The sequence below is a fragment of the Seriola aureovittata genome, chromosome 19, assembly GCF_021018895.1.
Source record: "Seriola aureovittata isolate HTS-2021-v1 ecotype China chromosome 19, ASM2101889v1, whole genome shotgun sequence".
NCBI lineage: Eukaryota > Metazoa > Chordata > Actinopteri > Carangiformes > Carangidae > Seriola > Seriola aureovittata.
In genome coordinates, this window is record NC_079382.1 from 7100220 (window position 1) to 7127875 (window position 27656).

Here is a 27656-nt window from a genome sequence, read left to right on the forward strand (position 1 = left end):
TCAAAGGGACACTGTGAGTTTGGCTTGGGTAAAGTTGTACCAATATAAACACCTTAACAGAGCAGTGTTAAAGCTGAGAGATCAATGCCTTGTTCATGCACATGTGAGTCAAGAATCATTCTCCCAGATTTTCTGAATCTCAGATTTTTTTGATTGAAACTGGTTTGTTGCATCCAGTCTAGTATTGTTCATCTTTCATTTCAGTTCATTTTTGACCTTGCAAACGGCATTTGACAAAACAATATCACCTCAAAGTCTATTCACTTGCTGTTCTGGAGCTTTCAATCATATCGCAAGATCTCCAACAATGGTTTGTAAGGTCAAGAATGTTAAACCAACATGGAGGAGATGGCTACTGAGAGCTTACAAAACAAACATTTGAAAGGGGATCTACTATTTCCATGACAACTGGTCAAACTTCATGTATAGTTGAAAATAATGTGATGTGATTGAGAGCTCCAGCACAGCTACTGAATGGACCTTGAGCTGAAATTGTTTTGTAAAATACCAGCAAACATCAACCTGACGCTCACTGCACTTAAGAGAATAAGAGCAACATAAACACTACAAAGAAGATGCTACAATTTTGGTAGGTATACACATGAGAAGGTGACAGTAATATCTTTTATAAAGCTACATATATGGTTACATAGTGCTTAAGATAGTCTATAGTTGAGCCCTGGATTCTAAGTTCAGTGTTTTCAGTTCAGTACAGAACTTATAGAAGCACTGTTCATAAGGTTAATTGCTCAGCAACCACCTATCTGCAACAGGGTTACTGTATCATGACTGCTGCTACAGCTTTCAGTGTGTTACACTGAGCTTTTAACCACTACGCAACATACTGTATATCAGAGTTGACTAGACTTTCCAATTTTAGTCATGGGTGAGAGGAGTTTCAGCACTAAAAGCTACAGATTTGGTCAGTGACCCTGGTCATTCAGAACGATAATAAACAAATCTTTACTCCTCTAGCTGAACTAACTTCTACTGTAAAGTTTCCTGAATTCTCCAAAATTATTAGCGCTATCTTAAGTTGCAGTTCATTTTTCCAAAACTGGTATAGACACCAATTGGGGAACTCAAATTTTCTCAGAGAATTTAAATCCTTCTCCAGTTTATTGCTGTATTATTACAAGTACAGATTCAAACAGAGAAATCTGCAAGGGCTTTAACTCAATGGTGTACTATATGAACAAGTACATCACTCAAATAATTGTTCATATAGTTAGCTTCTGAGGGTTTGAGCTTGTCTATTCATTAGTCCTTTTTTTATTATTATCCTGAAGGCATTCAACACATAAATCACAGGAATCCACAGATGACAATTAAAAACAATAATCCAGTCTAGTCTGATGAGAAAAAAATGTGTGTGTTAATAAACACAGACACACGCATCACATGTATAAATATGCAGTGGGCTGTCCGGGACCACATTGAAAATCTAATATTTTCACATAAACATTCTGAAACATTCTAAAAACACAAGATGTTATGTCATATAAAGTGAAGAAGATACACTGAAGATTTTTCTCCATTTCTAGGTCAGCAATGAAATTTCCTTTAGTTGTTCCCCATTGAAACATACTTTCACATGACCCTCAGCTAAGTGAAAGTGTCAGAAGTCATCTTGTTATTCTAAGCAAAGAGAGAGAGAAAGAGAGAGAGAGAGTGTTTCTCAGCATCAAATCATGACTGGAGTAAAGGTTTCTAAGAGGGCAGTGCATGGACCTCTAAAACACTTTACAGCAACTGGATCAGTTGCATCAAAAGCACGACCAGGCGAACCAAAAGTGACCACACATCAGAAGATCAATACATCAAGCGTAGTTCCCTGAGAGATAGAAATGCAAAAGCAACTTCATCACAGACACAGGATTTGCTAAATAAAGAATGCAAGACTCCAATCAGCAAAAGTCCTGTCAAAAGAAGGCTGTCTTGTAGCAGTCTCAGAGGATGAGTAGCAGTTTCTAAACCACTTCTCAGGAGGGGAAACAAGGCCAAACGCTTGGGGTGGGCTAATAAATACCAGCATTTCACAGTGGATGACAAGAAGAAAGTCCTATTTACTAATGAATCCAAGTTTGAGATGTGTGTCAGTCACAGAAGGATGTATGCAAGGAGATGAACAGGAGAGAGAAAGAAATCACAGTGTATCAAACAACACTGAAACATGGTGGAGGGAATATTCAGGTCTGGTGTTTTGCCGACTACTCTGGCGTTGGACACCTGCATTGAACTGACTACACCCTGACGAAGGAGAAGTACCACAGACAAGTTGTACCCTCTGGTTTGCATCTTTGTGGAGGAAGATTCATACTGTAGCAGGATAATGCCCCCAGACATGATTCAAAGCTCTGCAAGAACTACTTGAAGGCCAAAGAAGACCAAGGAGTCCAGACTATCATGGACTTTCCTCCACAGTCACATGCCAGCTCAAGTAAATGCTGTTATTTAAGCAAAAGGAAGGGAAACCAAATAATAAGATATTCTGAAATCAAATTGTCAAACTGATATCATCTGTAATGAAAAAAAGGATTATAGCCAAAACAAAGGCAAAATAAAAGTATCTTGAATAGTGATCTCAGACTTTTGGACGCCACTGTATAGCAGTAAATACACTCCTATAGCGCATAAATAGGGCTTTTACTTACTGAGTATCACAGCCACAGTGACACTGGCAGTCTGTCTCTCAGAGCTCAGAGCCATTTATATCTCACTGCTGGTCCATTACCATTTCCTCTTATCTCAGCTGCTTCTCTCTATTCTCTCTCTTTTGCTTTTTTTCCTCCCTTTTCTAATCCCATGATTTCTCTCCCAGGGTGTTAATTTGCTGTGGTGAGGATCAGGGGCCAAAGGCTCCCAAATAATGTCAGGGACATCACAGGGACGGTGCAATGAACATTATTTGGAGAGTGTGTGTGTGTGTGTATGTGTGCATTTTGTTCATGCAGTGTTTTGGTGTGTTGTTTGTCTGTTGTGCTAAAATGTCTGCTCCTGTGATTGTCTGTTGTACTTGAAGACAAACATTTTATGTGGCCTCATGTGTACTCAAACCATATTTAAAAGGTCTGTTCACTCAAATGATTGAGTCTTGCATTTAGTGGTATCTACCCATGCAAAGTTTTGAGACATTTGTTTCTGAGATTTTCACCTCCACCCCAAAACAATAAAGGTGATTAAATTGGGTTTTTATGGTCCTCATAGCACTGACGAATTAAATCTAAAAAACTCAACAGTGTCTCTCCAAAAACAGTTTCCCCCATACTCGGGATAATTCTCTTACCGCACTGTGAACAGTTTTTGGTGGAACAACTTTCTACTGAAGAAACAGAGTAACTGGGACACTGTCACTGGAAAGAGATGTTCCTGTTGAATTTTTTAAATGTAATGTTCAATGCTGTGAGCAGCGCACACTGAATCCCCCCCCTCTATGTCTTGTATTGGGACAATGACACAAATCTAAGGGACAGCTATCTCAGAATCTCGAAGGAAAAAACAAACAAAACAAAACTACAGTGTCTACACAACCATAGTAGTGAGGAGATGATTTCTCTTTAAACTTTGCAGTACTCGAATCTCATACATTATGATTTGATGGACTCGGGCCCACATACACACACAGTCTGAACAACCAAATCTGCGCCATCAGCAAATGCAATGATAAAGCTCTAACCAGGTTCAGTCGGTCTGTTGAATATTGGATGAGAAAGAAGCAGCTTTCCAGCCTTGCAGCAGGTACAGCGGGTCAAAGTGCCAGATGTGGTATGAGCGATGCTGAGGCTGATCCATGTTCCTGTAAATGCTGCTCGCTTTGGGCCTGAACATGCGCTGCAGCTCCAGGAACAAAATGAGTCGAGTTTTCTGGCAGCAGCCAAAGCAATCGTTCACCTGTTTCACCCTCCCTTTCTCCCTCCTCCTCGGTAGCTCAGCCTGACAGTAGTCACTAGTCAAAAGGTCAAGCGGATGGAACCTTAATTTTGGCTGCAGCCCTTGCAGACATTCAGATCAAAGGTTATCTAATCTGGATTTACTGCCTCCATGTTGCATTTATTAGACGAGATAATTGTGTTTGCTCGAGATTTCACTGATAAGCCACAGGAATATCAGAAACTCATACTCCAATTCTCCAGTGAATTGCTGCATCCAGCCCCCTCTCCTGTTTGCTCGCTCCGTTTCTTTCTCCCTCTCTCCCTCAAATACAATCTCAGACTCCAGAAATAAGATCGGAAGAGGATCTGCTGAAGGGCACTCTTCACATAGAGCGATTAAGACATTTCTGGCACATTCTTCTGCATCCTGCTTTTCCAGTTTGAGAGGTGAAACAGAGTAATCTCACGCTGCATTGGCTCTAAAAGACAAACCAGGCTGAATAATTACACAGAGCAGGACAATAATCAACAAAGTCCTGACATAACAAAGGCAAAGCTTATAATTGTCTCTCCAAACTGCTGACAGCTTCCCTCGTCGAATCGCCTTGCTTAATGGTTAGCGTTGAGACTGTGCAGCCAGAGAGACAGATGACAAATAAATTCAATTATTGCATGAAAAAGAGCCACTGTCAGTGCTGACGAGTAACAGTTGAGGAAACGCTGAGGCGATCAGCAAAACAGTGTTAATCGGACCTGAGCCAAAAGCAGTAGGTGGCAGACTTGAGAGGAAAGTCATCTGATGATCTTTTACGCTCTCCTTACAAGGTGTGAATCTTGTTCTCCTTTCTTTGCAGTGGTGGTGCGCTATAACCACTCTCCAAGGATGGCTGCTGGCCGGCGGAGGTGTGAATGAGTAGATGAATGTCGCGCCTACAGGCTTTCGGACCTCACAGAACAGCCTGGTTTTATTATCCAAACTGTGGATGCAAGCCAAGCTATTGTGCAGGCTGATTTAATGAAATCCAGCCATTTTAGACCACCACACAACCAGCACAGTGTTTTATTTGGCCTGCCGTATGCTGCAGGAATGTAAAATGGTCAATAATGTTTGATATCAACATTTCCAGTAATTTAGGGAGCAGCGTTAATCCTGCTGAAACACATGCCAAGGTTCTGATCTCAGTTTTGGAAAAAAAAAAGAATCTTGTTCGAGGGAGCTTTAAACTGAGTAATCTATAACTACAAACACCAACTCGTGCATGAGGAATGATTACATTAGATAGCGATAAAACACAAAATCTAAATCTTACTTCAGTTGCCCTTGATGTTGCTGCTGTGCATTTGCTACTGTAGTTGTTAACTTTTCCACTTGATTACAGATGATAAAGTGGACAGAGAGAAAGACGGACTAAGAAAGAGTGAGGCAGCTACTGCTGGAGGTTTCCCTCCCACAGTGTATGTACTTAAAGGTTTAACAATTGTGTTTATGTGTTTGTGTATGTATCTGTGTGTGTGTGTGTGTGTGTGTGTGTGTGTGTGTGTGTGTGTGTGTGTGTGTGTGTGTGTGTGTGAGCGAGACAGAGAAACAGTGTGAGCCGAGCTGGACCCCTGTGTCTCCTAGTCATTACAGCTCATTTGTCTGAGTGCTATTCCACTTGGCTGGGTTGAGTTAACAGTTTGCCCCGGCGCTCTCCACCCTCCTCTGAGCCGAGTACAGCGACACATGTGGAGAGAAGGAAATGGGAACATAATATATGGCTTTGTCTGGGCGGGTGCACATACACACACACATCATGTACACCAAAGAAAACTTTGCTCCTTAATAAAGACACAAGCACACATAAGGATGTTAAAATCATCTTATGATATAAGACAAAAAAGGTTTGTGAGTCAACTCTCAGCACCAGCGGCTGTTTAATCCTCCTGATCCCCTGCAAAGTCTAATGACAGCTAATCAGATGCACATCCACACTCTAATTAACCAATTAGCAGCTAATGGATACACATACACCATGCAAAACACTGTGGATTCAGTATGAGACATTCATAGTTTTCACTTTACCCAAGACTCTTTTCTGGCCAAATGAGAAAGACAGGAGGCTTTAACAAAAGACAATCAGCTACATCCCCCGTGTTGTTGCAGCACAAAAACTGAGGCACTGTATAGTAACAAAGCCGAAGATGAAAATAAGAAGGCTTAACATTCAAATTAGTGCACACATTATGTTAAAAAATACATACAATAATGCCATCTGTGCACACACACATTCACACAAAAACCCAAGCATAGCAACCGTTCTACATATTTAAAATTGTGTCTATATTTGAAGATCACAGACAGACAATTTCTATGCTGAATATCTTTTTGCCCCCTTAATTAGCATCTAATAAAATTAATGGGCAGAGCATCCACTCAATGAAATGTTCCAAAATGCAAAATAGATGTAAAATGAGACACAGGACTGTCTCATTTTCAGTGAGGCGGCCCAAAAATAAACTTCATGTCATGGTGGTTATTCAGATTTTTATGACTCTTGCCTAGTTGTAATTCTGAGAGATAATTTGTCCAAATGTTGTCATAGATACAGTGGGATCCAAAAGTCTGAGACCACTTTCCCATTCACATGAATATATCTTCTTTTTTTTTAACTAGTTCCATTAACTGCATAGGAGCACACAAACTGAAATAATATGGTGACACACCAGGACCTCAGAGTGATTGATATATATATTAACCATCAATAAAACCTGGGCAACTAAGTAAAGAGAGAAATTACAACAATGCAGCACAGCAGGGTTATATATAAAGAAAAACCTGGGTAAACAAGACAATTATCTGGTATGTGGAAACCATCTGGCTGCTTCTATTCAGCTCCAGTAGAAATAACTTCTTTAGAGCTCTTAGCTAATGGAGCAACAACTGAGTAAATTTAGGTCTTATTGTTAAACACAAACAATTTGATGCCATTCCATTTTATGAACACGTTGTATGAGTATATATTCATAGGCCATTAATATTCATATTAATGGTTTTCTTACCCTTGACATGATATATGAGATGAATATGGAAAACAATATGGAACTGGTAAATAAAGTATTTAAGAGATTTTGCAAGCACTTTTTATCCTACTATCAAAAATTCACTAGGTTTTGACCCTTATAATATAATATTTAAAGCTTCTTTCTATATTAAAATGGATAAAATGACTACATGTAATGTGAAATGTGTCACTTGTAATGAAGAACCCATGGAGATTGATCACCAGCTCTACACTTCCCCTCAGCTCTGAGCCTTTTAGCGTCTTTTTAACTAACTAGTGTGGTTTTACGTCTCATAACTTTGCTGTTTTAAATTCACTCTCACTGCTCTCTCATCAATATTGTCTCCAGCAGCAGCAGCAGCAGCAGCAGGGAACTGTTGGTACTAGCAACTAGCTAGTAACACAGTGGAACATTTAGAAGCTAAAACCCCAGATATTTCCCTCAGGAGCTGGTGAAGATAAAATGCTAAAAGGAGCGGGAATATTGTACGTAAATTAGTCAGTTGGATCATGACTCTAATTAAAGCTAATGTTACTCTGCTGGATGTGTAAATCAGCCACTGTTAGCCAAGATATTTTCTATAACTTTGTTATATATTATTATATAATTATAATATTATATTGTTAAATATATATATATGTTGGATGTTAACTAAAAGGAACTTGTGATGCACAAATGGCAAAAATATCTGAGGTAATGCAGCAAGTTTACTTTTGAAAGTTAAATGCCCCACACAGTTTGAGCACAACTCTTTAAAGGACTAGTTTGACAATTTGGGAAATTCATATATTTTCTCTCTGGGTTACAGGTAGATGGGGATATTGAACTCTGTTCGATATAAATAATATATATTTAATAATCAAATTTAAGATCCAAATAAAAAGTGTAAAAATTTTAATCAGCTGATATATATCACTATTATTTTTCGACTCTCAAAAATTGATAGCTCAATAGTCTAGTATTGCTTGGTCTTTATAAATGAAGGGTAAGGGAACCTCTAACTTTTATCATTGGACTGACAGATTTAGGTCTAAAGTGAGAGGATGTTAATTAAAAATCTGCAAAGAGTAAACAAAATTTCAAGACTAAATTCATTGCAATTCAAGTCAAATTTATCACTGGTAAGAAGACTGAATGTTTGAGGCGCTCAGAGGTGTCCACACATACACACACTGTATGAGCACTAACACACTCACTATAATACACCCACATACGCACGCGACTCACAAGTTCACAGATTGACTGTGCTCAGCAAGAAGCGCTTCACGGATGGCAGTTTTCCTTTCTTTTTCCGCCTGACAGACTTATCAACCGAGCTCAGGTGGTGCCCCATCTGCTTACGCACATTTAAAATACACACACAAAACACACACACCCACACACTCACTTACTGCTTACACAAGTAGACACATGCTCAAGGAATAAACTCAATCAAATGTCTGCCCTTCAAATTTCATTTCTGATCCCCCTGGGTCCTTCTCTCCCTCCCTCTCTCTGACCACATCCCGACCTCTCCTCCTGTTCTCCCTCGACTTTCTTGTCCTCTGTGTGGCAACCATACTCTCCAACAACCTCAAGCTCTCCTTCCAGTCTTTATTTAATCTTTCTCACTGTCCTGCATGTCCACGTGCTAGGCCCCACATCTACCCTGCAATCCCAGTGATCATGCACCCTGCTGTGCAGAGCCCACCCTGTCCAATGCAGCAGATGGCTGAGCAACACATGCGTGCACACAAACAATCACGACCACCAACACACACACACACACACATGCTCAGGCATAAAAGACACACTCAGGCCTCGGAGAATACACCAACTACACAAAATGTCAAGCTACGTTCGTATTTATCTGCACACCAAATATAGTACATCAGAACACAGTTCTTCACACTTTACATTGCGAAGCGGACACACAGACACACTCAGCTCAGTTAGTCAGTCATAATAAGGACTTCAGCTTCAGAGGAGTTCAAAACTTGATCTGGAAAACTTACATATATTTCTCATTCACCAAGCCATCGGGGTATAATGCATCATAAATGTATTCATCCCGCCAGCATTTATGCATTTATATAATTCTGTTGTACAGAGCCACAAGCTGCTGTGAATCAATACACACTTCGGCCTTGCATAATGGGGCTGCAGGATGCATAAGATATGCACATACCAAACACTATAAAATGGGCCTTGACAGAAAACGCTTCAAGAAACTGCTGAGAACAAAGAGAAAGTGCTGGAGGATCGAGCATGAGGAATGGGAGGATGCTGTGTACATATAATGCCACAAACGTCTATTCTCAAGAGGCAAATGATTCTTTATAAAGCCTCCTGCGACTGCATTACAGGCAATTAAAGATGCAAAAATATTAACCCAACGCAATTCCCCCTCTGTTTGTTTACTTGCAAATAAACACACTGGCTGGACAACAGCGCTGGCTGGTAAACTGACCTCTCCATAAAGTGCCATTTGTTAGGCAATTATCTTTATTCTACCAAGCAGAAAATAACTTGTGCTGAATGGTAAGGTGTGCTGGTGCGAAGCTCGTAATACCATGCAGACACTATAATTAGCCAGCTCTTTACAGGGGGAAAGAGTAGGGTCCTGGCCGACCTGAGGGAAAATCTAACGGCCAAAAGCAATTTGCAGGCGCCTACCAATTTCCATGAATAATTCTTTGATTTTAACGATGTAAACAAAAATGGTCTTCAATGGCTTGGATATCGGCAGCGGTCGGACAGGGAATGGTTGGCTGGGTGCTTAGAAAGTGAGGATGGACTGTACGTAGCTGGTGTTAAAAAGTAGATGTTAATGTCGTGGTGTTGGCTGTAAAAGAGCTTGCATTCAGTAGCCCAACAAAACCAACTTTTCACTGTAACCTGAATCAGTAGTCATTTGTTTGATTGTGGAAAGAACACGTCTTTTTCGAAATATTATGCGTTACTCTTGTGTACTTTTAAGTATAAGTATCTAAGTGTGAAAAGAATATGGAGCTCTAAAACACTGCTTTTCAGATGTGGGCTAAAATGAATACAATACAATGGCAAGCCACCTCTGTGTCACCTTGTTGCAGCAGTGGATGTTTGTCATTGGTGCATGGATGCCGGCAGTGTGTTCTGGGTCAATTACACCGGTAGGAAGCAGATCATGTCCCCAGCACCTTGTTCTAATGTCAGTCAGGACAAAGAGGATGCAGTTTATGTCTGCTTATCCGCGTGAGTGTGTGTTTACCAGCAGAAAGTCTTGGCCGGGTCCTGGGTGTCTGCATCTCTTGCCGCGCGTGCGGCAGCATGTGGTAACGCTTGGCTTCGTTGACCAGATCACGACACGCCTCCGACGATTTGATCAGCTCCTCGTTATCCACCACGTTCAGTAGGTAGGACGGGTGGATGAAGGGAAGACGCACCACTGCCAACAGTTCTGACAAATGCTGAGGAGACAGACGCAGAGGAGGAAAAGAAGCAAAGAATGATTGGATGTTGAAGGAAGCAATCAGCGAATGTTGCTTAAATATCAGAGGCAAAAATAAAGCAAACACTAATAAAACAGTGTTTGCAGACATCTAAACTAATTTAGATTGAGTGAAATTTTCAGGGATGATCAAAAAGATTTTACATGAACAACATTAAACAAGTAGCAGATAAAAACAAACTGAATCATAGGCAGTGAACACGGAGTTGTAACATCTTTCTCAAAGAACAGCTGGATTAACTCCCAACCTCATTATACATGTTTTTTTCTGTACAAATAACCATGTTTTATATCTTAAAAGAAGACAGGAAAGGCAACTCGTGTATTATCTCAAATCATATTTGATAAAAGCATGGGCTGTTAGGGTGAGGAAACCTATTTGTAGAAAGACCATTAGATCAGTTAGTGTCTGTGTCAGGCCCTCAAAGCTTCAGCTCAACACCCTGCATGTGTCAATTTTCTATTTCTATACTTGTGCAGGACAAAATGCCCTGGCAAGGGTAGAAAAGTGAGAAAATATCCTTCATGCACCATGACAGGCGTAGTCACTCGTTCATTTCAAAAACAAGAAAAAACAACTCTCAAGACTTCTAATTCTGTCATTAAGAGTTATTCATCACTGACTAACATTTGGCAAAACTTTTCAGCAAGATCCGCTCACCATCCCAATTTTGGATGTGCATTTGGTTACGCTGCAAGAGCTGAAATGAGGCAGCAGGGGGTATCTTACCACTTCCACCTTCTGCTTGAGATTTTTTTTCTGACAACTAATGTTCTTCTGCAGCTAAATTAAGACCCAGCTCTGGTTAATAACCCATTCAAGCCAAGATGCTACAGCGCCACCAGTTAAACTTTTGAATTGAATAAAATGATTTAAAAAAAATAAACACTAATTTCAAATAATTGTGGCTTGAGATTTTTTTTTTTTTTTTAAGGGGCCCCTTTTTTAACGCTGCGGAGCTTGTGCATGAGGATTTGTCTTTGAACCGAAATGATGAAAACCTTCAACCACAGCAACACAAATATTTGTGCTTGTGTGAGTGTTCTTCCGATCACTGGGTGTGCATTTACCATTTACATGTGCTTACACTGTATAGGTGTTCAGATGCAGAGGCAGGACAGACTGTTACCATGGCAACCTTGTCTATAGCTCTTGCTGCTCTGTGTGTGTGTGTGTGTGTGATTTTTTTTCCCAGTGAGTGTGTATAAGTGTATGTGTGCTGGTCTGTAGCCCCCATGGGAGTTTCATCTATGTCGACAGTAAAAGCTGTAAACAAGCATGGACAGAGCGACAGAGAGCTGGGCGGAGATTGACCCTGTTGACCCTTCGGCTCAGAGCGACGTGACTGAGCCACACAGGGAGAGCGACAAAACAACAGACTCAGAAAAACACCATTCAGGGGAGAACAAATAATAAGCTGACACTCTGCCTAAGCATCTCCCTCTCCCACCTGAGGCCTTTTTACTCTGGCATGTGTCCCATTTGTTCTCTACCGATGTCCTGGGCGCATTGGACCAAAAAGGAGGAAATAAGACAGCGGAAGATAACAGGAGAGGGACTAAGAGGATGAGAGGAGGGACTGGCTTGGGCAGGAAGGGACAGAACAGCAAAGAGGATGGGACAAAGGAGAAGAAAAAGAGTAGCAGGACAATGAAATGAAAAAGACAAGATAAGCGAACTCAAGTCAACTGAAGAGAAGATGGGATAGAGGATGTCACTGTTCTACGCCAGTCAGAGAAATCTGCTGATGACATTTCCTCTCTGTGAGGGAGCTCGGAGAGAGACGCCGTCCTGCTGATGGGACTGTCTGCTTCCCTCCTCCATGAACGCGCACAGCTTACCCAACAGTTTATCAAACAAACAGCTCAATACCCACATAAACACTGAACTGAGGTGCTGGGAGTGACTGCCAAACACAGCAAGAAGGTAGTCAAAAGCAAGCTACTTAGCATACAGGGATATTCTTAAGGGAAGAATCACTAGCTCGGGAGAAGCTCCTACTTCCAATTAAAGTGCCCCCATAGTGGGAGACTTGCCCCAGTAATTACAGAGTCATGTCACACTCAAATGGAGGTGACTTAAGCTTCAGGCTTACTGCTCTGCTTTTATATTACAAGATACTTTTTTCCAGGTCTACTGCAACCTCGCCTACTTGGGTCTTATGACATGTTATATTATATTATTATTATTATAATGCCAGTAATCGGATGTGGACAAATTTCAAAAAGTAAATCTCTTTGAGACAAACATCCTTCAAATTCACACAAATGCAGGAAGAAAAAAACCTTCATTTTGTTGTATTTAAACTTGATTTTGGCTCATGAGGTCATGCATGTGCATCTGCAGGTCGTCTGAAATAGGTCTACAACTGACCGCTCTGACCCTCAGAGCTAAATTAAAGCTGAATATGGGGCAGTTTCAGCCAGGTGGTGCCCTTAGTGGCATGGCAGAAATAAATGTGCTCAAACGGTCTTGCACTGCATGGTCAAATCTTGCTCCTATTTTGAACTGCAGGTGGACGAGCGAGAAAGCAAGAAAAGAAAGAAAGAAATTATGTCTTTGGTCCTCTTGGGTGTGGAGTTTGCATGTTGCATGGGTTTCATGTGGATTTCATCCAAATATTCTGCTTCTCCTCTTCAGTCAAAAAACATGCTGCTAAGGTGGGCTGGAGACTCTAAATTACCCGAATCTGTGTGTATAACTGCATTACACTCACAACCTATCCCAAGACTTTCCTTGCCTTCCGTGGACTGCATCCTGGGATACATATCAGTGACCTTGAATAGGAATAAGCAAGCATAGAAATCGGTCATTGAGGTGCTCTTCAAGAAACGGACTGCTTTCAGAATTTGTAAAGAAGATGAACACTGAGCACAACCAGTCAGCAGGCTGAGAGTTCAAGGCATGATGGACAGACTAATCTGTGTTAGAGCTCCGCGCCCATGTGTTCTCATTAGCAGTATTGTCTGGGCAAACTGGGAAAACCACATCCACATCAGTGCTCAGTTACACACACACTTCCATGCCAAGTTAAGTTCCCTTTACCTTAGGAAGATGAAGTAAAGAAAAACAAAAGCATTCTACTGTACCATCTGCAAATCTTAACTACACACAAACCCACATCTGTTGTAGCCTCTCTTCCCTTGCCAAACATCTTTAAAATGGCAGTAAAACTACCTCAAACAGAGAGCATCTGGTCTGCAGAAAGGTAAGGACTGTTACCTCATAAATATCCAGCCAAAAGACACCCACACTTATATGCACAAATATCTGCACATGTGAGAGACAGAAAGACACAGACGCATACACTGCAGCAGCAACGTCTGTAGCGTCATTGTGTTTCATTATAACCATGTACCGTTTGTGGTCATAGTTGTCGTTAATCTGGTTGGTGTGTTCAGTCCGAAGGCAGATTTGACTGTAAATCTTGTTGAAGAGATTAAGAAAATGTAAAGTTACTGAGGCTGACCTCTGATTAAATAAACAACCGTGGATTCAATTGTGGGGTGTGTGTGTGTGTGTGTGTGTGTGTGTGTGTGTGAGTGTGGGTGTGTGCGTGTGTGCGGATGGATGTTTGGTGGAGAGTGGTGGGATAATGCCTGGCTGTTTTCCTTCCTCATCTCTCACCGTCTGCCCCTCTATTTCTGGAAAAAAAAACAAGTTACTCTTCCTCTCTACTTCTAACTAACTCACTATCTCTCCCACTTCTTTTTCCACTTTCTGTCTCTCTCTCCACCTCCATTCCCGCTCCTCGCTCTTCCTCCCACACACGCATATATCGGCATGGAAATGAGGGAGAGTTGCACACTAGCTGCTAATATTCAAATCCAAAGTGTCAGATCCCATGAAAAAATGGAGTCCTGCTTCGTGCCAGCCATTGAGACTCCTCAAGCAGGAATTATTGCAAATACTGTTTACTTAAGGTTCTTGTTTATCTGTTGAAAGAAAGTGTTTTTAAGACAAGAACGTTTTGTTGTTACCTTGATACCGCCAGGGAGTAATGCCTTCCTTATTTTTTTATTTAAGTTAGAGGATTTTATGAGCTACATTGTGTTCTCTTGTATTTTTTAGTAGTGTAGAAATGCAATCTGCTCTGTCATACCTTGTGGTCATTGACTCACTCACCGACATTAAATGGACGGTTAGGGCTGCCATCAGTGGTGGCAGCACCTTATCTAATCACATGCTTTTATGCAAATCTAGATCAAATGTAGTTCAGTTACCCAGTGTCCAGTTAACCAGCAGTCATATGTCTTACACAACAGTACGGGTACACTGTGGGACTGGATAGTTTCAAGCCTCTGGTTTTTAATCGCTGCCTTTAATTACTGTTGTTTTCTCTTAAATCGCTTGCCATTAAGTAAATGCACTCAAATCATTAATTTGGGGGAGGATCAAATCCATATTTGCTTTTAACTGCTTTTAAATGCCAATGTGTACCTGGGCATATGCTACAAATCTGTTTATGGATTATAGGTATGAAAAGGCCATGGCCCCATTTTTTATGTAGCCTAACAGAGCTTGTTAGCCACGCTAGCAGGACAGCTCTGGGGTTGATGTTCATGTGGTCAGTCAACTACTTTGGTCCAAATATTTCAACTATTGGATGAATTCTCATGAAGTTTTGCACAAATTGCACAATGTCTCTACATGACGAATCCTACTGACTTTGACGATCAGCTGACTTTTTACCTAGCAGCGTTGTCAGGTCAAATTTCCACTTTGTATACATGCTCAACTAAGATTAACTAAGTTCGTGGTTCTGTATGAGGCTATAACTGATAAACATTAGCGTGTTAACATTGTCGCTGCTAGCATGTAGATTCCTCACAGAAAGTGCAGCAGGTATCTGATGTTTCGAAAGGGCAAAGTGACAAGTAGGTCATATGGTTTTGAGTTGAACTGTAATTTAGAGAGGTATGTCCTTGAAAAATTAGTAACACAGCTGTACTAGATAATAATTTGCTCAGTTACCATTGTTGAAATATTACATTAATAATGTACCGGCAGCTTTATATGATTTCTAAGCCCTTCCATTACCTCTGTCTTCCTTTTCCTATCAAAACCCAAACTGCCAAAATTCTCTCAGGCATTATGTTTATGGATGAAATCTCTTCTTTTGGTGGCAGATACACTCATGGGATTACAATAATATTGCCAACATGCACCTTGCAGGTGAACTGAGGCTTAGTTCTTCAGTAAGGGAAAATTAAATGACTATATTCTTGTGCTTTATGCATATCTGGATAAGTCAAGATTTCTTACATGTCTGAAATTGAGTTCATGGCAGATTTTTCTGTATTTCAAAGGCTAATCTGAAAGGCAATAGAGTTGATATTTTAAGAGACTGAAACCTTCCTCAGGTGTTAAGTCTGGTAAATATTGAAAGACGCAAAGGCATGAAGGCTTTTACCGTCCTCTCTGGAAGCATGGGGAGTGAAGAGTGCATGCTCTGGATGCATGCCGTGTGAATTGTGTGTTAAAAGGGTTTGATTGTTATTTTGCCTATATGTGTGCATGCATGTGATAAAACTCACACAACGCTCAAGCCAGTGAGTGACGTGCCTGCACTCTGCAGATGTGTGCAGACAGCATACTGTATATCTGACTCCATTTCTCTCCATCTTCAACAAGCTCTCAAGCAGCCACTCTCTCATGCACAGGCACGCATGGTGAATGCGAGCGCTGTCCCTCCAGACGAATGGTGTGACCTGTCATTTTCATCTTCTCGCCCACTCATCCAGGCAATTCATGTAAATCTTTTTAACATCTGATGGATTTGAGTCATAACAGCTACTGTGCCAGTTGAGAGATACAGCGCCTACTGTGCATTTAAAAAAAATATGGCACGATCTTTTCATATTCTTAATGAGGAGTTCAGTGTTTTTTAACATGTGAAACATATGGAAAGTATCCACAGGAGTCTGTGGACATATGGTAACGCTGCTTTTAGCTGGTCCGCCCACACTTAATTCGCCCACTTCCCTTCTCCCTGGACAAGCAGCATTTATGAGGAGTCCATATGCTTATCCAATTGTATTCTGACATACAACCCAGATAACACCTTGTGACTTCGCCTCTTTATTGATTTTTATCTTGCACACTGACCCAATGCAGCAACAAACCAGGTAAACATTCTCAGTGCCAGCGGATGCACATGCCCTGCAGCCCTGTCAGAATGCATATACTTTTAAACTCTCACACACACACACACACACACACACACACACACACACACACACACACACACACACACACACACACACACACACACACACACACACACACACACACACACACACACACACACACACACACACACACACACACACACACACACACACGATGAGAATGGGCTGAGCCTGCTGAAAGGCAGGGATAATGTGTCTAACAGCGAGCCTCTCAGGTCTGTCAGAGGCAGCAGAGAAACAGCCAGGAGGCCGCCATCCGCTAACACAGATGACAAATGTCCACTGAGCATTTCCCATTCCACTACTGTCAGCGAGGACTAACGCCTCTTACTATATGTGTGTGTGTCTGCGTGAAGTGATTCAGTGCCACGGTGGCATCAAATAAATGACACATGAACGGTCATATCTATTTGCTTTGCTCTGAGTAGATAGGAGTATGTGTCTGCTTTAGTGTGAAAAATGGACAACCCGCTGCTTAAAACGCAGCCCTGAATGGAAAAAAAAAACAAAAAAACAAAAACACACACACATACTCACTCACTGATTCACAAGTGTGTGTTCAATAGAGCATGTGCCCATGTTTAGTCTCACAGCGCTAACAAAGCCACTCAGCTGAAATGACCACAGCTCAGTGTCCCTTTGAGTGTGTGCAGGTTTCTGTGCAAGTGCTTTTTCTTCAGGTTAAAAAAATTTATGGATGAGTAAAATATGCTCTCGCAAATGGCTCTTCATCTGGGTTCAAGAGATGCTTTGCTGAGCGTGTTTGTGGGTTTTTATGACTGCCTGGCGTAACCATGTGTGCACATCAGCCAAAAGGATGGATGGGGGATGGAGAGAGATGTAGCGAACGACAGATGCTGACTGCTGCCCTGAGCAACTACTGACAGGTGCAATGTGTTCTCCTCCAAGGCCTACTTCAGCATGATTTCATTTAAAGGAAAAAAAAAACAAAAAAAAAAACGTTTTCTTATGCTCATTTAATTAAAAACACATTTCGTATGAGAGACTGCTTGAGGTACGTTAACATAAAACTTTCTGGCTTGTTTCTCACTGAATCATCTTTGACATCGACTGGCGTCTGTTTGATGATATAGTGGGTGGAGTACATTTTTACTATTCATCATGAATCTTGGGAAATCAGAGAAGATTACTGCCTTTGAACAGATAGTGTAAAGTGTTTGTTCTCTATGCACTGTATCGCTCAAGCAACTCTTCTGTGTTTATAAGAGAGAGCCCAGTGGAAAATGAGACGCCTTTGACTCGCTGTGGATATGCAGCCGCCGTGGTTGAGTAGCTTTGGTTCAAATGGCTGCACACATCAGGACCGAGCACGCTCTGGGACAACAAAGGACACAGATGAAAATGGAGGTCCGGAGTTCACTGGCTTGCATCAGATCACGTCCACTCTCTAATACACAAGTCGTACTTGTGCCGATAAACAAGTGACTCCCAGTCTTGTGTGAATGTTTGAGATATGAAGAGTGACATCCCGTGCATTTTATGTAAATCCCTGTGTGTACGTGTGTGTGTGTGTTTGTGCAGGAATGTGTGCTTGTGAGTTGGAGAGAAAAAGCAAAGATTGCTCGCTGCATCAATCTCCATTGCCTGGCTTCGTCTCCTCAAGAGTGTGTATTTGTCACAGATCATGCTGGGGGCGTCCTGTGTTGCGTTCACTTTGACTTGCTCTACAAAACAGCTTCCTTTTCAAGGATGATTGTTGTGACATAAAGTTCCTCATCTCAAAAAAAAACAAAAAGAAAAAACACACTATTAACCTTTTAAGGCGCGTGCAACGATGAAAAGTTTCCATTTTGAACTTGGAGCTTAAAAAGAGAGTCACTAAATTAAAAGTGATGCTTGTGGTGAAAGGGTCATTTGTGGATTTGAAGGTAAATGAATCGTAAAACAGTGAGGGAAACTCAGTTTATATCCCTTCACAGCCTCAAAGCATTTTTGTCCTTTGATAATTTCATTCTCTAACTACATAATGATAGCATCATTTGTTCTGGGAAATGATTTTTTCTTCTTAATGAGTGCTGAACGAAAAAAAAGAATCACATCACCACATTACCAGACTCAATTGTATAAAATCCCCAAAATAATATGAAGTAATACCTTTAACTATATTAATTTGGCTTGGGAACTGCAAATGTCAGGGCAGGCCATTGTTATTTCTGATGAGTGGACAGCGGGCCCTTGCTAATGGCAGGGCTGGCCTTTTTTATCATGAAAATACACCATTACCTCTCCTTTTTAGCTGTTACATTAGTTGGCCCCTTTCCAAAGAGCCAATTAATCAGCCTCTTTTGTCAGGTTGAGTCACCTGGCAAGATAGGATCCTCTATGAAATATGTTGGGGTGAGGCGTAATGGAGGTCCTATTCAGGGATTTGGCAGTGGCTGGCCTGTTATAATTGGAGCCGTGTGTCTGTGGTTGTCCCACAAAAGACTGCTGGGTGAAAGGAAGGACAGGTCTCTCTCTGTCAGCACCTTCACAGAGAAAACACGATGCAGGAGAGCATTTCAGCCCCTTGTTTATTGAACTTATGAAAGCAGCGTTTTGTAGACTAAATGAGAAGGGAGATTTAGTTCTCTGATGTTCTATTTCAATCTCCACCTCCGCGTTTAGATGTATACATTAATATATTCATCATTTATTGCAGGGCTCCAACAAATGGCCAATTTTCATTATTGAATCATGCTTTAATCTGTCTGTTCTGCTTTTATTAATGATTAGTTTATAAAATGATAGAAAATTTCCCCTCACCGTTACCCATTTGCTTTAAAATACAGAAACAGAAACATGCAGATGCTTGCAGGGCGGCACACCTTCAGTGATAGTCAATCAAAGAAAACTGTAACAGCTCTCTTCTTTCATTCAGTGGCTTTGTGTCTCATAGCAAACCATTATTAACGCTCAAATGCTCTCGCTCTGTCTCTAAGCGATGTCCGGGCCCCGTTTCCTGGTGCCATCGGATGTTAGTGACAGCATAGCGGAGAGAGAAAATTGCATATTATTTACCCATCGCCTTCAATATGCCACTTTTCCACTCTATAGCCTGCAGCTTACAACCCACAGCACATGCAGACACACAAACTTACAAAGACACACATAACACGCACGCTCAGATGAATGTAAACGCACATGAACTTAGCTCAAGGCTTAAAGCTTTTCTTCGCCTCTTGCCCGAATTTCTCAGCAATGCTGTGACATTCTGCCCTGACATGTCATTAAAAAGTGTCACAGGTTCTGGGGTAGTGATTTCCACTGCTCTCTGCCTCCAAACGGGGCAGCGGGGACGGAGGCGAGGGAGAGCGGCGAGCTGGTGCTGGACCGTGCATGTAAACTCAGCCCACAGGGTCGCAAACCTTCTCCTGTGGCTTGACGAAAGCAGACTATTCCCTCTCTGCTCTCCTCCTCTCCGTCTCTCACCAGGACTTTGCTAGTTGTTTTTTCGGTCACACATGGATAGGAGATTTGAGCTTGACCGAGAGCTCAATCACATCTCCGCGCCCCGGATGTCATGGCTCTGCGCAGAGGCACAAACCATTGGATATCAGATTAGAACACAGAGCCTCTTTTTCCATTCCACTTTCTTCATTTCTCACCCTCTCTTTTGCTTTTCTCAATCACTCCTTGGCCATTTCTGTCTTTCTGTTTCGCTCTGCTTCTCTCGCTTGCTCCAACTCTCCTCCAACCCCTCCTTCTTCTCTCCCTCTCCCCTCGGAGACGGGGTGACCCGGGTGTCTCTTCTTAGGAACCAGTGCGGTGGGTTGTTCAGACAACCGGGAAAATCTTCAATTTCTTTTTTTCTTCTACTTCATCTGAGTAACTCACCTCTGCACCTCTCCATTAGAGTGTGAGATTGCAGGAGTCCGCCGATCTCAGCTGGCTGGAGGTTTGCAACGCAGATGACAGGGATCGTATGTTCTCCGAAAAACTGTGCATCAGCCTTCTTGTGGCTCTTTGTGAATTTGCAGGAGCACCGCATAAAATTTTCCCATCAGTCACCACACAAATGCCAATTTGAGTGGATTTATCAGCAGTAGAGTCTGATAACCATGTCAAAAAATTGATTCTATACTGTTTCTCTCTTATTTTAATCTTAGAATCTGTGTGAGTAGCTCCGCTTCCTTATTTCTGACAAGCATCACCATCTGCTTTCAATAGTTTGTCCTTAAACTTTGTGTGGCATTTAATACTCTGGTCTGATAGATTTCACCATAATCTCAGAGTGCCACATATCAAAGGATAAATGCTAAATGTTTAATCCAAATGGTGAAAAATTCAAATATTGACGTATGTGCCTCATAAAAGTAGGTGCCAATAAAGTAACATTGATTGCAGAGGTCTGCACCGAATCTGATTCAGCTGATATAAGGCTGCTCCCCCACTTGCTGTCTGATGAGAAGACATTACTCTGAGCGAACGACTCTTGCAGTGATGGACTGGTGTAATTTATCTGATGATAATCTCACCTCCATTTTTAAACAGCTATAAAATACTTTAAAATCATCAGCTTTAAATTCATGTTTTTTATGACTGAATCCATAAAAATCTCATGACCTGAAGTTTTTAGCCACTGGATGGATCTGTCTACGGCGCAGTCTTTTTACCTTTTCATGAATGTGGGCTGGAGTTGACGCTCTGACCTTGAGGCTTATTGATTTCACGTTTGTTAAAATTTGACCCGCTGTACCTCACTGTCAATACCTATCTAGGAGATATAACCTTTGATTATGATTAACAGCCCCTAAGAATAAATCAAACACCTGTTAAGACTGCGGCCGTCTGTGTTTTTGTTGGGATTGTCATGCAGTATAATGTCTCACAAACAATTGAAGTTGAACTAAGAGTAGAGTGCATTCTGATGGCAAGGCACTCCTTGGATTATGAACAAATGCTATCGTGGGCTGCCTCTGAAGCACAAAGTTGATGAATACAACACAACCAAGAGAAAATGAGGAGCCACTTGTCTGGTTTCTTATGCTGTGTACCGTACACTACACTCATACGGCTCCACAGACATACAGTATCTGTACCGTCAGTGGTAACAAGGGGCTTTATCTCACTTTTTTGGTCTCATGATACACATGCAGTGTGAGCTCAGTTTGGTAAAGTACACTGTGGCGTCACAGCAGAGCAGACACACACTTCGCAAACACACTTGTCGGCTTTCTTTTTTTCCCCATTACCTGCACTCTGGAGTTGGGGTCTTGTTTGATCCATTTGATGACCGTCTCGTAGACTAGCTCCTCCGCCTTTGTGTTTAGACTGTCGTTGGACAGATACGCCACCAGGTCCTCCTTGGAAACACTCAGAATCTCCTCCTGACCTGCCACCTGAAGGGTCATGGAGGACAAAGGCATCAGCGAGTTCACCTGTGCTGTCTGACGGATGTGATTTCCTTACATGAACAGTAGTCCCTTTTGTCACATGCAAATGAAAAGTTGATCACTGCCAGTCAAAGCTTTGTTTGCTGCTTTAAGATTATAGGATTTAAAGCAATAGTTCGACATTTTCGGAGGCGCTCAGATTTTCTTTCTTTCTGAGAGTTTGTTGAGAAGATCGATACCACTTTTATACTGGTGGAGTGAGTAAGAAGCTAGTTATTTCTAACATATCTCTTTGTAGTTTTTACACATACAAACGTAACAGAGGTAAAGAGAGAATTATGTATTGTAATCAGACACAGTAAAGTGAATTCAGATTTCAGATTCAGATTACACTTGTGCTTCAGTTTGCATAATCACTGACAGGTAATAGAGTATAACAGGGGTAATTTTCTTTTATACATAAAGTATGAGGCCTTGAATTTTATTGAACAGAAAGTAGTGATAGTTCACAGAATATATGGTGCTTTAGATAAGTTTAGATCCCCTCACTGTCTTCACATTTTGTTATGTGGCAGCCTTATGCTAAAATCAATCATCAATCTACACTCAATACAAGAGAAATGAGAGGCAACTGAGCTAAATTTCAAGTGCCATAGTAACGGGTCTGAATACTTTAGAAAATGTGATATTTCAGTTTTAACTTTTCAATAAATCTGCAAAAAATTGTAAAATAATTTTTTTTTGTTTTGTCATTATGGAGTGTTGAGTGAAGGGGTATTGAGGGAGAAAATTATTATTATTTCAGCATAAGACTGCAACATAACAAAATGCGAAAAAGCTGAAGGGGTCTGAACACTTTCCTAATGCACCGTAGAGTGCAGCAGAGCAATTTTCTGTCCTCTGTGATTTTGTGTGATTGACCCGCCTCTTCAGCTACAGACAAATTGAGATCTCTTTGAATTTTCTCTTTGAGTCTTTGTCTATATCTTTACATTACTGCAAAGTGCAATATGTTGCACATAGCACAGTACACGGTGCTGTATGTGGTGAAAGCCTTGACCTGAATAAAGCATTTTCATGTTGCTATTGAACAAACATACATTCGTTTACTTGTCAGGTCCATGTATTTGCCAGTTAGAACTTAAATGCATGGAACTGAATGGACGTCATGTACGTTCTGCATCAAAGACTTTAATCTTAATCTAGTCTCAACAAACTGCAGTTTGATTTAGTGTAATGAAAAGTACAATATTCCCCTCTGCAGTGTAAAGAGTGGAGTCTCACAAAATAGTGCTCAAGCAAAACAAGTCATTTTTATTGTATGAACTCTATTATGGTGATGATTTCAGATTTTATTACAGTTTTTTAATGGTTTTATTTACTTTTATTTTCTCTCAGTGGTGAAGACGCTGTGCAACTTTGTTCCACAGGAATCAATGAAATCATAAAGATGATGAATCTCTACCCACCTCAGGGAAGTTCTGCAGTGCAAAAGCTTTGGCCATGTTGTGGAGCTCCGTGCAACTCATAGCTTCAGCCATAGCCAGCACTCCCAGACAGTTAGCTGCAGTCAACTGTTTCTCTGGAGTCAATAAACAAGGTCGGAGAGAGGGGGAGACAGGCAGAAAGACAGAGAGAGGGGACAGAGAATCCAAAACAAGAAAGAAACAGAGACACGGGCAGATTGGTAAAGACAGGTAAAAAACATCATTCAGACATCCATAAAAAGATGACAGACGTAGAAAGCTACAGAGACAGAAAAAGTGGCTGCAGGTAGCACATACTCATAGCCTGTCGGGGTGTGTATCTGCCTGAGACTAAGGGAGAACAAGTATAATAACTCAAAAAAGCTCTGGGGACAAACAACGAGGGGAATCGATCGCTCACAGCCCAGGCAGGAGGTGGTGGATGGCAGGGAGTGGGATTTGGGATTAGCTGGGCCACTTTAAAGAAGTCCTGTCAGATCTTGGGTATACTACACACACACATACACACACACAAACAGAAAATATGAAACTAGCCTGATGGCCGGGCCAGTGGGGAGAAGGCTTATGCCAGCGTCTGTGATCTCCTCTAAGGGTGCAGCATTTAAGGTTGTGTGTCTGTAATTTTAGTTTTTTAACACACATCACCATTTATCACAGGAGAGGAAAATGTGCTGGTAGTGTAGTGCACACACACAAACACACACAGGCAAGTGAACACATGGATCCGCTGGGTCAGTGGCCACTGAATGAAGCCTGTTTAAACAATAGCCATTAAAGGGAGGCAACGAGAGGGCCTTTTATCACTGAAGACAGAGTCTGAGAGTCTTTCCTAAACAAATATCAACCGATAAAGGTCACCTAACATCTGCTATATCACAGCTAAACAAAAGCCAAACGGGGAACAAATAAAAGCTGGCTTCATGCTGCGTCAGAGTGGGGGTTAGAGGTTAAACAAAAGGCAGAAAATGTCCCTCTGTGATGTCATTTGAGCAGATGAAAAGTTATTACACTGTGCATGCTTACAAACTCAGAGCACTATGGTGCATAATCCTTTCATCCGTTTCTTCAATACAGGACAGCCAGGTGTGCAATCTAATTTGTTGCATAAAAGTGTGTTGAGTTCACTTAGATCTACTTAGATACAGGACAAGAAAAATGAGTGTTAGGTTGAGGCAGTAAAAACGTAAAATGCTTCCCATTGTGGCTAATATCTTCACAACAGCTGAAATACGGGGCATGTTGCTAATTCACTTTCAATCCTCTGATAATAAAAAGTCATGGGCTCTCACAGAGTAGCAGGCACAAAATAAATGACAGTTTCCATTTGGTTGAAGTTGTGTGAATAAGAGTCAAAGTGGTATAATTTGGTCTTGGAGATGTTAGTTATTTCTCCTCAGTGTATTTGTTACAAACTTCAATAATATCTGACACAGCATCAATTTCTCTCTGCTCAAGGACACACGCTTGCGCCTGTATTTCTCCCCTTCTAATGTGCTGAAATGTCATGAATCTTGTCGAGGAAGAATGGATTGACGTCTCAGTGGCAATGAAGTCTACAAATGGCTTCTCTGCTTCCCCTGCTTTTTTCTTTTTTTTTTTGTTCCCAAATCGAGAAAAACAAATCAATAACGTGGGCTGCTGGTTCTCTTCTACTTTCTTTTCACTCCTTTCCTGCTGCTGACCTTTTTGCTAACATGCACTTCCCTTGTGTTACCGATACCCAAAACAATTTATTAAATGGAATGCAAAATCTGACATTTGCAGCTTTTTGGTTGCCTGACCCACTAAAATCTGGCACATGCCATTTGCTTTTCATGTGACCTCTTGGGCTCCTGAAAGCCCCTCCCCTCCCCTCCTCCACTTTCCATACCTTGTCCAAGTATCAGGGTAGAGTATCAATCTGTTTCGCTATTTTTTCCGATTCCATCACGGTTCAGGCCAGAGGATTTGACATTTAAGTGACAATTGTTGCCTGACCTTTTTATAAATCTGCCCCTGTGCTCGGTGCTGCCCACTGGGACGAGATCAGAGGCACCGTGCCCAACCGAGAGCGTTAGCAGGCAGAATTCTCACACGGCTGCTAGCTTTGGAAACATGACAAAAAGGAACCCGATGTGCCAGAGTCTGGGCGGAAATTTAGGTTCTGCATGAGACATTCTGTACAGTTGTGCATGGTGGTGAAGCATGACAGCGTATGAAAATAAACGAGGCTGTAGACGCTACGTGTAGCAGGAAAAGGTCGCAAAGGAATATCTGATGCAATAGACATGCACACTTGCTGATATAAGCATATAACACTTGCGTGCGCACACGCACACACACACACACACACACACACACACACACACACACACACACACACACACACACACACACACACACACACACACACACACACACACACACACACACACACACACCCCTGCTGTTTTCTGAGCTGTTCCTACCTAGGAAGGAGACACAGACTTTACAGAAGGTGTTGAACTGGAACTTGTTGGCGGCCTCCAGCAGCGTCTTGGCGTTGGCCGAATCGATGACCAGCGACCCCGTGTAGACAAACTCGAGCAGCAGCTCCAGCACGTCAGCGCCGATTGTGCTCATGTTCAGCTCCAGCATCTCCCCGCTCCTCGTCTCACCCAATGACCTGATCAACCAATCATGGCAGAAACAGGGGAGTTTAGAGGCATAAGGAGAGGCAAAGCCAGGATGCAAAAACAAAAAGAGGATAGGGACACAGATACATGTATGCTACACACAACACCTACAACACACCTGGGCCAGTACGAGAGTGGGGAGAAAATAGGAGAATCATTACACAATAAGATCAAAACGTAAAGTGAAAAGGGACAGAAACAGAACTTTGGATGGTTTCTACTTTTCTATGGGACTAGCAGATTTGCAACTATAGTGCTGCATCTGAAACAAACGTCCCCTCTGAACAAAGATAAGGCAAACAAAAGTTATTGCTTTGCTTCCACAGGCATGCTTATCACATGTGTGTTTTCATGTATGCATAGTTTAGGAGGTGGACATGCATACATGGCAGGGTACATATGAGCTATCAAACAGAAAACAGAGAGAAAGAAAGTGACAGCACATTTCATACGCTGACATACTGTATGATAGAATGTCAAGTATGCTGGTTATAGCATGTTGCACTGGAGAGCTCTTGCTGTTTGTGAGCCTACACCGCTGCCGTGTGCGTGTTGGGTATCAAAGCGGCGTATCCACTCGTACTGGCATAGTGTAAGGGGTGCCAGGGAGTGCTTGGATGAGCAAATTAAATAGAATATGATATCCCTTCGTAATGCAGAGCTCGAGATGTGCGGGGAGTGGAGGGCTGCTTTCAGAACTGGGCCACGTTGTGACTTCACTGGGATCAAATGGCCGAGATTAGTCCACATGCAGGATCCCCCTGGGGAGGTATGAGAGCGTCAAATAACACCTCGCCACCCATGTTTAATGTCCCATGTGAAACAATAATCCACTCAAGGGCAAAATAAATGGAATCAAAGTCCCGCAGAACGCATGCCCCCACTACTATGTCTCTCTCCCTGCGGCTATGGACATCAACAATATGAAAAGTACCCTACATTAAGATGGATGGAGGCTGTTTGCTTCTGTCAGTCATGGTAGCACAATGATAACGCTCTGTTTCTCTGTGTGGGTGTTTGCTCATGTGCGTCTCTTTTCCTTTTCTGTTGGAGCCAGTTTGTTGGATTAGAAATCATGACAAACAGTCAGCATTTAGTGAGACACAGACAGCAAAACAAACAAGATGAGACAGGTAGACGAAATGGTTAGAGTGAAGACGAGAGAGGAGAGGCTGGGGGTGGGAGTGGATGAGAAGGAAGCAAAAGGAAGGGAGGCAGGGCGAGATGGTTCTTCCACAGGGAGCCAGCAGCCATCCTTCTGAGGGAGGGGTTGGGTTGTTCCATGACTGTGCCTTGGTCTTTTAAATAAGAGATATCCCCGCCCACCCCCGAAAAAAATCCACCATCACACCTAAACAGAGCCTTTGTCCCGGCTGCAATAATCATCAGTAGCCTGTAGTATATGAACTGAGACATTAGTTGTCATTTAAAGCGCACTCAGGAGGTGAGAGGGGAGAAGGACATCCAAAAATAAAATAAAAGACAATGGCATTTGTCTCTGGATGGACATTGGCTGGAAAAACCAAGGTAGTTACTCTTTTTCCTCCTGCAAAGCAAAAAGCCACATAGTGTTATTGCCCTTTTTCCGCACAAAGCCCTGCAGT

The 27656-nt window shown here is 41.9% G+C and overlaps 1 protein-coding gene across 5 annotated transcripts in view; it reads right to left on the reverse strand.

Moving 5' to 3' along the window:
• LOC130187504 (kelch-like protein 29) overlaps positions 1-27656 on the reverse strand; it is a 203083-nt gene that overhangs the window by 42209 nt on the left and 133218 nt on the right. For all 5 annotated transcript variants that reach the window (XM_056405180.1, XM_056405177.1, XM_056405178.1 and 2 more), the window contains 4 exons: positions 25846-26042; positions 23381-23493; positions 21771-21917; positions 10144-10342 (listed from right to left, as the gene is read on the reverse strand). In XM_056405180.1, coding sequence (XP_056261155.1) covers positions 10144-10342; positions 21771-21917; positions 23381-23493; positions 25846-26042 — 656 coding nt within the window. The remainder of the gene's footprint in view (positions 1-10143; positions 10343-21770; positions 21918-23380; positions 23494-25845; positions 26043-27656) is intronic.